The following is an 11,774-nucleotide window of genomic DNA, read 5'->3' on the forward strand; positions in this document are numbered from 1 at the left end:
TAATACTTTCAACAACAAAGATAAGTTTTTTAAAGAGTTAGGTGTGGCTCCGTTGGTTGCTGGTTTGATTTCCAGTCAGCACTTGCCAGGTTATGGGTTACTGGCTCGACCCCCAGAATGGGGCAGGCAGGGCAGCCAACCAATGTTTCACTCTCACATCGATGTTTCTCTCTCTCTCTCTCTCTCTCTCTCTCTCTCTCTCTCTCTCCCTCCCTCCCTCCCTCTCTCTCTCTCTCTCTCCCTCTCCCTTCTTCTCTCTCAAAAAAAAATTAATAGCAAATCGTTTTTTAAAAAATTATTATTGCCCTGGCCAGTTTGGCTCAGTGGATAGAGCGTCGGCCTGCGGACTCAAGGGTCCCAGGTTCGATTCCGGTCAAGGGCATGTACCTTGGTTGCGGGCACATCCCCAGTGGGGAGTGTGCAGGAGGCGGCTGATCAGTGTTTCTCTCTCATCAATGTTTCTAACTCTCTATCCCTCTCCCTTCCTCTCTGTAAAAAATCAATAAAACATATTTTTTTTAAAAAAATTATTATTATTCATTATCTAAGCAAGGACCACAGAGACACCTCAGGCACTTGTTAAACTGCAGTTCCCTGAGGCCACCCCAAACTTACCAAAAAAGCTTTGGGGGAACCCAAGAATCTGCACTGTTGAGCCTGGAGGCGGGCTGCCTGAGAACCACCCACGGAAGGAAGGCCCGGAGGGTTTCTAGGCCAACCACACACTCACAGCCTTTCCCCGGCAAGTGACCGGCTCGCCTCTGGCCCCAGCCTGCACCTCCTGGGAAAGCTGGTGCCTCCCGGAACACCAGCATCTCTGAGTCTTAACGAGGAGTCACCAGTGTGGGGGGCCCTGCAGCAGGCACTGAACCTCAATGCAGGCGCCCTGAGCACAGCCTGAGGGACACAGGAAGCCGGGAGAGGGACAGACAGTAGAGCCCAGCTCCAGCGCACCCCACATCTGTGGGCAGGGCCGCTCGATGCTAGAAGCCTCTCCTCTATTTTGTCGTATCAGATATTTTGATATTTTCAGACAATACTCTTTTTCTGATCATAAAAATCATACGCACTCGTTGTAGAGCTGTTTGCGAGTTTGCTCTTCTCTGCTCGCGGGCCACGGCCCTGCAGAGAAACGAGTGCGAAGCTCCGAACAGCCTGGAGTCGCGAGGCGCGCCGGGGGTGCACACCCCGCTGGAATCCGATCAAAGCTGATTTATTAAGGAAGAATTAGGCAGCATATCAAAGGCTTGCGTCATCCTCACAGTGCACAGACTTTGGGGGGAAACTCCGGTCTCTGGTCTCTGCTGAGTATATCCTCAAAGGATAAACTTTCTAACTTCCTGTGGAGCAAAGTGACTATAAATCAGATCTGCAAACATGTGCGAAATGCTTACTGCTCAATGGCCTTTTGTCAGCCAGGTAGGAGCGGGGAGTGAGGCGCAGCCTCCTCCGGGGAGCGGGGAGCGGGGAGCAGGGAGGGGGCTAAGCCAGGAAGGGCCAGGAGCTGGCCTAGCCCCTCACCCGGATCAGGTCGGGCACCGTCCCGGGGTCTGGGTTTGCATCTGCGTCCTGTTCTCTGTGCTCCCGCTCACCAACTGGACTCTCAGGCCCCCTGGTGCCCTTGCACTTCACGTTGGCTGCTTCTTAAAACCCTTTCAAATCCTTCCTCCTACGAAACGCAAGCAGCATTTCAGTCTAACGCCTTTTACGGCCAGAAACCCTCCGCGTGACTTCCAGAGCGGCAGCTACAGAATCACGGGGGAAAGGAGCTCTCGGCCGTTTACTTCTTGGAAGTCCTGACCCTGCCGCTGTCAGGTTCTTTCCAGAACATTCCCTCTTCTTCCTTCTCCCCCTCGACTGCGATGACCTAAGAGTAGGCTAATGACACGCATTAGTAATACCACCCGCTATTATGCAATTGCTCTAAGATTTCATATTTGTTCTGGCAGAAAAGAACGGTGGTAAATTATGCAGAATACATTTCCTTCATGCAAAAGGTTTCTGCCCCCCGTCGGCCCGCGGACAGGCGTGGGAAGGACACACAACCTTTATGGCTGCCCGCCCCCCTCGCCGCACACCTGCACGGTTAGGTCACTGCTGTGGGGAACTGAAGTCCTTTTCAGGAGAAATGAGCCGAAGGCAAAGTCATCCACTATTTACATTAACAGGCAAGTGGGCCATTCGAGCGCCATTTGTAAGATTCCCCTCCCACGAGTAAAAGCCGCCTCCTCCGCTAGCCAGGAACTTCTCAGCACAGAACAGTCTCCTGAAAGACTCCCCAAATCGGGGAGCTTATTATTTTTATTTTTTATTTTTTTGTTAATCCTCACCCGAGTATATTTTTTTTCCAGATTTTTAGGGCGAGTAGAAGAGAGAAAGAAAAGCAGAAAGAAATATCGTTATGAGAGAAACACATTGATTGGTTGCCTCCTGCATGAACCCTGACCAGGGCCCTGGGCTGGGGAGGATCCTGTAACCAAGATACATGCCCTTGACCGGAACCGGACCTGGGACCCTTTGGTCCACAGGCTGACGCTCCATCCGCTGAGCCAAACTGGCTGGGGCCCCAAATCAGAGATTTTAAGTAAATACAGAAAGGCAATCTGTTTTCCTAACATGGTTGTCAAGGACACCAATTTCATAGACCGAAAACAAAACAAAACAAAAAAGCCCAGGAATAATTATTTAAATTCCAACAGGCAGAGTTGGATAGATTCACAAAGAAAATGAACACGTTTAGTTCTCTCTAGCCCAGAGCCATCATCAGCCGTTAGCAACTGCAACTCTCACCTGCCAGTTCACCTTCAAGCACACATGAGCAATCTGAGTTGAATTTTGTTTTTTAAAAACTCTCAAGGTTATCATTTTTCAAAATCATCCTCCGCTTAGCTGTGCGAACCAATAGGGTGATGGGGTGATGGAGCAGAACGGAAACACGGCTCATTCCCGGGGTCAGATCCGGGACGGCCCCCGTACACACGCGTTCAGAGACCGTGATTGTCCGATTTGTCCAAGACTGTCTGCGCTTCCTGAATTCCCTTCGAAACACCTGCACTCTCACTGACTTCGCCTTCTCCTTCTGGTTGATGAGGAACAAAATGCCAATCACCGTGGATTTTGGTGATTGACCCGCCTCCACGGAACTGTAGAAGGTATTTCTCACCTTCCCAGAGCTTTCATTTGCATTGGGCAGCTTCATGGTCAACAGAGTCTCAAAAAGGGGGAGGGGCTTTTCCGAGCATCACACCCCCCCCTCCCCCAATCTGTGTGTAACATGGGCACTTACCAGGTAAGTTCCAGATATTTCAGAAGAAAACTTATCCACAAGAGATCTCCCACTTGCACCTGTAGACAGAACTGCCACGCCCCCATAAAACGTCACACGGAAATCAAATTACAGCGTCCCTCTCTACCCCTGCTTAAACCTTAGAATCCTCAACGCTCCGGAACGCCCCCTATTTCTGAAGTTTCTTCAACACCCGTAAAACCCAAAGAATGAACTGGCGCTCTCACTACTTCCATTTCCCAAGAAATCACACGTGTAAGGATGTACGTTACACATGGTCCCAGCCCGTAACACTCCCAAATATATTGTCGTTAAAATGTGTGTATGCGGTATTTCAGGAAGCATTGTACATGTGAGTCCAAAGAAACAAATTTTTCAATACCATAAACTTTCCTTTCAATGACAGACCACTTCCCATGTCCCATAAGTGTTTTAGGCAAAGAATATAAGTTAGTGAAAGTGATGAGGCCCCTCGGGGAGAAGGAGTCAGGTGGGGACCGTGAAGACTGGCACCGCCGGGGAGGACGGGAGCCCATGGCCACAGCTGAGCTGAGCTGAGCAGCACCGCGGACACGGCCCACCTGGGGAATGGGCTCCGGCCCCATTTTCCCACAGCAGTTACTCGGGTCAAGTCTATCAGACCCATCGCCTCATTTCCTCGCCGTGGCTCTCCCCGCATGTCCCTGTGGGACTGAAATGAGTTGAGGGGAGGGGGGCCCTTCCTCCCAGGGACCTGCCTCTGCACATGCCTCACTCCCTTACTCTCCTGCCACCAGGGCCGCGGGGGGAATGCTGTCGGTGAGCCGGGGGAGGTGTGGCGGGGCGAGCTGCCCAAGGTCCCTGTGCCCACGCAGAACAGCGTCCGTGCACAGAGACCCACGTGCCGCCCACTGGTCTCCTCCTGGGTGACCCAGGCAGTGCACACAGAATATCGGGACATTTCCTGCTCTAACTCAGAGGTCAGCGACCTTCCGCAAAGGGCCAGACTGGATATTTTCAGCTCCGCGTGGGCTGCTGCGGCAACGCCACCGGCCACTACAGCGCGAAAGCCCCCTGGACAGTGTGGACACACGTGACCAGGCTGTGGCCCAGGAAAACTGTCGCTGTGAACAATGAGATCCGCGTTTCATATCATTTACTGTGTCATGAAGTATGTTCTTCCCTTGATTTTTTTTTAACCATTTCAAAATGTGAACACCATTGTCTTAGCAATGAGCCGCATAGACAGCGGTGGACATGGCGGGCGGGGGGGGGACCACGGCAGTCACTGCGTGTGGGCAGGCACCATGAAAGCCCAGCGGGAGGAAGCCGCAGCTGCCTGGCAGGGGCACCTACCTTGATATGAGCTGCTGGGTCCGGGACAGTCTGCACCATGTCCCTCAGGAGGCCTGCTCCTTCAGCGTCCGTGCAGCCTCGGAGACAGCTGCGAGGCAGAGGGACAAAACCGCAATGAGCAACCATGATTCTGGGTCTGCTTTTCCCAAAGGACTAAGCACCATGAAGCGATGGTAAAAAATAAATAAATAAATAATAGGAACAACAATAGCAACCCCGCTCTGCAGGAAGCACGTGTGCCCGAGAGTGTCCTCGAGGCCTGCGCCGTGCACGAAGCGACTGGAGACCCCACTTCCTTCTGTCAGGAACGTCACTCGCCTTCATCCCCAGGAAAACCCAGTGTGACCAGCCCCCCAAAACCCACGTCACGTGCAGCTCCTACACGGCACTGTCTGTGGGCAGCATCCACGAATGATCCTTTAAGGAAAGAAGTCAGACAAAAGATGAGACATCCTTTCTCATAGGGAGCACACTGGGCTTGAGACGTTCCCACCAACCCTCGGCCGTCCACGCATCTCCTCACGCTCCGGCCTGCCCCACACGCGCCCCAGGGCGTCCTGCCGAGGCCATGGCAGACTCGGAGCCCGGGGCATCGCTTCCCACTGCCGACAATTTTCCTGGTCCTGGAAAGCATGCAATTCCCTCGCATCTCACCAAGTCCTTCCAGGGCATAACATCTGCTTTACAACTGCAACAAGAATGCAGCGCTGTCTTGAAATTGCCTTGGGTCGCCTGCCCCCTGCCCCCTGCCCCCTGCGCACCAATGGGAGAGGCTAAGGGAGGAGGGGCCTGGCCAAAGGCGGTTTGGCACCTGAATCCTCGGGATCCCCCAGGATGGCCTCTTCAGGAGAGCAGCGGGCCCCCAGGAAATCGCCCTCGTCTACGAGGGTCAGCCAGCCCGCAGGGACCCATCCCCAGGCCTTCCTCCCGGCTGCACACCCCACGCGCAGAACAGATGTTCTTTCCACACGTTGCGGCTTCTCTCTGGGACAGCTCACCCCACGCCGGTCCTCCCCACGCACACGCTGGTGCTCACACAGCAGGCGGAGCCCGTCCCCGCCCTCAGCTCAGGGGGGATTTACAGCCGCCTTTGATCCAGAGAACACACTGGAAGGCATGTTCCGGGCTGAGCCCAGGCCCCAAAGAACCAGCGGCTTCCCCTTCCGCCTCTGGGAACGCGGACAGCCTGGCCGTCCTGACGAGCTCAGGGGCATGTTTCATGTATAAAACACGAAAATCAGCCCCACTGGCGGGGCTCGGGGGTTGAGCGGCAACCTATGAACCAGGAGGTCACAGTTCGATTCCCGGTCAGAACACAGGCCTGGGCTGTGGGCTCAGTTCCCAGTGTGGGGCGTGCAGGAGGCAGCCGATCAGTGATTCTCTCTCATCATTGATGTTTCTCTCTCTCTCTCTCCTTCTCCCTTCCTCTCTGAAGTCAATATAAATATTTTTTTAAAAAAAATAAAAATTAAATTCCGAAATCTTCCACCCTTATTTTTTCTTTCTTGCGTAGTTAATAAATGCAGAGGCTCATTCTTTGTGTGTGCCTCCTGAAATGAGGTTTCCATTGAATGCAGGTAAAATTACTAAAAAATGAACTTCAAACCCAATTCGGTAATATGGCGGGAATTACAGATCTCATAAAGGCCCAGGTCTGTGCACACCGCCCTCGGCCTTCCGCGTCTTCTGGAAGGAGTGGAAGAGAACAGAAGGTGAGGGGGGGGGAGGGGCTGTGCTGACCACAGTCCTTACAACGCCGCGATTTACAACACTCTGCAGTGGGGGCGGGAGGGAGCAGGGGGGCTGGCGAGGGGCATCGTCTTTGGGAAGGAGAATCCATGGGACCAACAGAGTCCTTCCAACTACACCAACCGGTCCAAGCAGAGGTCTCGGTAGGTTTGGGGCCACAAACATCAAATAGGAAAGACATAGAATGTCTACATGGTCGCCTTTTTCTTTCATCGTTACCAGGACGGGCAGGCTTGTCTGGGTCTTTATTTTACCTTCGATGGCCCTCGGCTCCCCCATCGTTTTTCTCTGCGAGTCATCTGTCTTGCTTTTGGTCAACTCGGCTTTTCTTGGGTCTTCAAAGATCTTGGAACAGCCTAAAGGAGAATGTCAACACATTAAACCCTGGGGTTTGTTTCTGTTTTGTTTCTTTGTTTGTTTCTTTGTTTGTTTCAAATATTAACACCAAGTATCAACTAGACGTTTAGTGACAAAACCTATTCCTTGAACATTTTTTTAAAATATCCTAAAAGGGGAATGAAGTTAAAATCCTTCCCTTAAAAAGGGGGCAGAGGGGGGCAACATTCCTCCGAGGGAAGCCCAGCATCATGACGCAAAAACTCGGACTGAAAAGCACAGGCCCCGCCCGGACTGGCGTCCTGAGGCACACGTAGACTTTCACAGAGAAAGTATTTTGAAAATGTTTTCCTTGCCTTACAGGCCCAGCTTCGGTAAGAATGGTTTTCCCAGATCATTCCGCGCTTGTCTCTGCTCTAAACAGAGAGTAACGGGGTTTGTTAACCATCCCTGAGCCCGTACTTAAGCAAGTGTTTCAGTCCCAGGAAAGAAGCGACCCGCTGAATCTGTGGGTGCTAGGAGGACCCGTGTTTTTTCGCAGAATGGAACAGTCCCAGACTCCAAGAAAAGGAAGAAAATACATCTTTCCTAGAATAGGCCTGTGGGCACCGCTCGACATCCCCATCTCTTTTTCTGGAGACATGAGAATGTTTGTGTTTATGCAACGTTCCAAGTAAAATATCCAACCGCAAAACATCTCACTGCATAGAATCCTCACAACATGACAAATTGCAAATGGCAGCTGAAAATATTTTCAAATTAGAAAATGTCTTAAAGTATTGCATCAAAATCAATATTTGCCATGAGCAATAGCACAGTTATTTATAAATGGACCCACAGCCAACCTGACCCTCCCACTCCACCTGAAGGCTTTGAGCCTGTGAATAGGGACATTTAATCCAAATTGCCCAACTGTCACAGCAAAGCATTTATTATGACATGGAAAATACAAATTCTTGTGAACAAAAATTAAGGTACAGAACCATAGTTATAGTCTGATTCTGTATTGTAAAAAAAAAAAAAAATAGATGGATGAAAGCTAGGAGGGCAGACAGGAGGAGGGGGGGGACCCAAGGGAAGTGCATGAAAACCATCTTTGGGTTTCCAATGTGAATTATGGAAGACTCTTATTTTCTTCAGTATAGTTTCGGGTTCTTTCCAAAATTTAAGAACCAAGAATATTCATCTTGATAGTCAGAAAAAAACTAAGCAATAGTCAAGATATGGAAAGCAACCTATCAACAGATGAATGGTTAAATAAAATATACATACATATCTATGCAATGGAATAGCATTTAGCCATAAAAAGGAATGAACTCATGCTGTTAGCAATAACACCGATGGACCTTGAGGGCATGATGCTAAGTGAGTAAGTCAGACCAAGATAAATGCCAAATGATCGCATTTACATGTGGATTCTAAGAAAAATAAAATGAAGTGAAAAACCTTCTAGATACAGAGAACAGATGGGTGTAGCCAGATGGGAGTAGGGGGGTGAGTGACATGGGTGAAGAGGGTCAGGAGTGCGAATTTCCAGGTGTAAAATGAGGAGGTCCCAAGGCTGTATGTACGCACTGTGACTACAGATAATGACACGGGATTGCGTATTTGGAAGCGGGTAAGAGAGTAGATATTAAAAGTTCTCATCGCAAGAAAGAAACACGGTAACTATGGGTGGTGATGGGTGTTACCCAGACTCACTGTGGTGATCACTTAACAATACACGCAAATAGCAAACCATTACATTGCACGCCTGACACCGATCTACAGTAGTCCCCTCAGCCGTGGTTTCCCTTCCCAAGGTTTCAGTGGCCCACGGTCAGCCACAGTCAAAAATAAGACGTGGAAAATTCCAGAAATAAACAATGCAGAAGTTTAAAAACACTCGCCATTCTGAGTATCCTGGCGGAGTCTCCTGCCCTCCAGCTCCGTCCCACCCGGGGTGTGAATCGTGTCTCTGTCCACTATATCCGCTCCCCACTCTTACTCACTCCGTATACAGTATTCTGGGTTCTCGGATCAGTTGAGAGAGAGAGAGAGAGAGAGAGAGAGAGAGACCACATTGACGTAACTTTTTTTTTCTTTGTTTTTCTTTTGCAAACCCTCGTGCTGAGGGCTGACTGCCCGCAGGTAACAGCGAGGGAGCTGCTCTGCTACGTATGGCCCCCGACCCAGAAGCGGGTCGTCTACGCATGGTTAAGCACCCGGTTCCCCAGGAAATGTGGGTTGTGTGACAGGCGAGGGGGCGGCCCTCTTCCCGGCCACGTAAGTTGTATTACAGTATATGGTCATCATTGTTCTATTTTCTTATTAGCTATTATTGTTGAGCCCTTACTATATAAATTAAACTTATCACAGGTAGCTACCTATAGGAAAACACATGGTAAATATAAGTTTCAGTCCTATCCATGGTTTCAGGCATCTATTTAGCCCATTGGATCATGGGAGGGTGTGGGGTGGGGAGGGGGAAGCGCCTACTATAATGTTAAATGTCAATTATACCTCCATAAAAATAGAAAAGACTAGCCCAGCCGGTGTGGCTCAGGGCTTGAGCATCGACCTATGAACCAGGAGGTCATGGCTCGAATCCTGGTCAGGGCACATGCCCGGGTTGCAGGCTTGATCTTCAGTGTGGGGCGTGCAGGAGGCAGCTGATCAATGATTCTCTCTCGTCACTGATGTTTCTCTCTCTCTCTCCCTCTCCCTTCCTCTCTGAAATCAATAAAAATATGTTAAAAAACAGAGACATCTAAGTCACAATCACTGCACATCCTACAGGTACTGTCAGTGTTTTCCTGACAGTGGGGTGTGGCCTGCAGGCCCCGCCTCGCGGCTCCAGGAGCAGGTGCCCAGGGGGTGCGGGGAGAGGAGGAAAGCCAGCCCGCTTCGACTGGCTGCACGGAGCCTGAGTGAATAAAGTGTCCCCGGGTTCCTTTCCCTCTAATCCCAAAGCCAACATTGATTATCGCTTCGTCAAAGGCTTTCCTCGGACGAGTGGCGTAAACAGTTTTAAGTTTCCAATGGCCGCAAAGGGAACGGGCGTTTTCCAAGCCGGGGCTACGCTTTCCCGTCCGACACCATCCTACAGTGCGTTTCTGTGCCAAACCCTCTGCGATGCCGAACAAACAATCGCACGTCTGAGTGCAGTGCTGGGCCTGATTTAAAGACAGGAGGGAAGGAAAGCCGGGAGAAGGTGATGAAATGCGTGCGATGGGCACTTCTAAACCAGCATTACTCATACTTCATGCATCCAGAGGGCACTGACCTGACGATGTAAATTACCCCTAACCCGGCCGAGGAGCCACACAGGGTCCAAGCAGATGCCGCGGAGCCAGGGAGAAGCCGGCCAGCCGAGGCACCCCCAGCCGCGAGGCCACAGCCGCCGCGCACAGAGCACAGAGTCAAGAGCCCAAAAGGACGCAGCCGTGTGGAAACCGTGGTGTAAGAGCAAACTGCTCAGCCCGGCCCAACAGCCTTGGTCCCAAAGAAAGCGGAGGTGGAAACGCCAAGTGACCCGGGAGAGGACCCCCAGCCCTGCCACAGCCCGGGGCTGCCACCCACCCGCCCGCCCCCACTGCCAGGGACTCCGGGAGGCTCCGTGCAGAAGAGCTCCGTGATTGGCAGAAGGTTCTCATTGGAAGGGGCTAGAGCCAAATGCCTGAGGACCCGAAGCAGCCGTGGCGCCCCAGGAAGGCCCGGCTGGAGCCCAGGTCTGAGCTGACCCAGCAGCCAGCAGGGCCCCTGCGGCCCCAGTTTGTTCCTCTGCCTGCTGGTGGGATGGGGGGGGGGGGGGTAGTGAGGCAGGGGTGTGAGGCCAAGGAGACGCTGCTGTGGCGGTGCCCAGCGCACGGGGAGATCAGGGCACCACCATGCTCGGGGGCGTGTGACCTTGCTCCCCGACACCCGGGGCCAGGAGTGCTCCCCGCACACAGACTGGCCTGCCCACCTGGCGTCAGCAACGGTGATTATTTCATCAGGGAGGCCCGCTGCAGGGGGACGGAGAACCAGACGCCCAGAGGAGCCGCCTCCACGGCAGAAGCCGCCTGGATCCGGGGGAACAGGACAGCCTGGTGGGAAGGGATGTCAGGGACCGAGCGGCAGCGGCTGTGCCCAGGGTCATGGTGAACAAGGCCGCAGAGGAAACAGTCTGTCCATGTATAGCCCGCCCCGCCCCCCCCCCCCCCCCGTGACCGCCCGCATAAATAGATGGCAAAGCCAACAGACACAACTGGCTGCCCTCTTTCTGCCTTACAGAGTGAACCCCAATGTTGTTCAAGTGTGCAGTCCACCCCCCAAAGTGCCCCGGGGGAAGCTGACTTCAGGGTGAAGTCCTATCACTGGGCACCCCTTCCTCTTGCCACTGACTGGTTTAGGGATCAGCGTGTGGATAATTCTGGCCAATTCAACACTGGGGATGTGAGCAAAGGGACTTCTGGGAAAAATCTCTTGGCTGACAAGAATAAGTCATAGGGCACTGTCCTGTCTGGGTGACACTGGGACGGTGAGAGCCACCTGAGGTCCAGGAGAGCAGGGAGCCTGAGATGAAACCAACCTGCCGTGGGTGTCGGGGACACAGGGGAGAAGCCCTCTAACCATGGGGGGAAGAGCATCGTACACCCTGCTCTGTGGTCCCAAGAGGCACCCCCAGCTCTCCTGCCATCTGTGCCTGTGCTCAGACATGCTGACTGGGCTCCTGGGTTCTAGTTTTAAAATAAAATGATCTGCTGGAAATGAGTTCAGCCCATAAATCTTCCCGCGGATGCCCTATATTTAAGACTTAGGAAACAAACCACATTATCAAGATAACGGCTTCTCTCACTCTGTCCATGTGTTGGTGTCCAGCACTCAAGGTGCCATCACACATGCCCTCAATAAGCAAAGGGCTTTCATTAAAAAAACTGACTGACGGCAGAATGTGGTGAGGGTTGTAGAGAGGAACAAAAGAGGCCGTGATTCCATCTCGCACCAGGAAAGGCGTTGCCCCTTCAGGGGCACTGATGCATGACGGGCACTTAGTGTGCAATAGGTGGGGATGGGGAGGCGTTGTGAGCAAAGTACGAAGGTGACA

The 11,774-nt window shown here is 52.2% G+C and overlaps 1 protein-coding gene across 2 annotated transcripts in view; it reads right to left on the minus strand.

Moving 5' to 3' along the window:
* The window catches only part of ERG (ETS transcription factor ERG), a 160,761-nt gene extending 154,035 nt beyond the window's left edge, over nt 1-6,726 (minus strand). For both annotated transcript variants that reach the window (XM_081086452.1, XM_081086454.1), the window contains exons 1-2: nt 6,625-6,726; nt 4,622-4,709 (exon numbers count right to left, since the gene is read on the minus strand). In XM_081086452.1, the coding sequence (XP_080942578.1) occupies nt 4,622-4,660 (39 nt within the window). In that variant the 5' untranslated portion in view covers nt 4,661-4,709; nt 6,625-6,726. The remainder of the gene's footprint in view (nt 1-4,621; nt 4,710-6,624) is intronic.
* Between the last annotated feature and the right edge of the window lie 5,048 nt (nt 6,727-11,774).

The sequence above is a fragment of the Myotis nattereri genome (assembly GCF_964212035.1).
Source record: "Myotis nattereri genome assembly, chromosome: 3".
NCBI classification, from domain to species: Eukaryota; Metazoa; Chordata; class Mammalia; order Chiroptera; family Vespertilionidae; genus Myotis; species Myotis nattereri.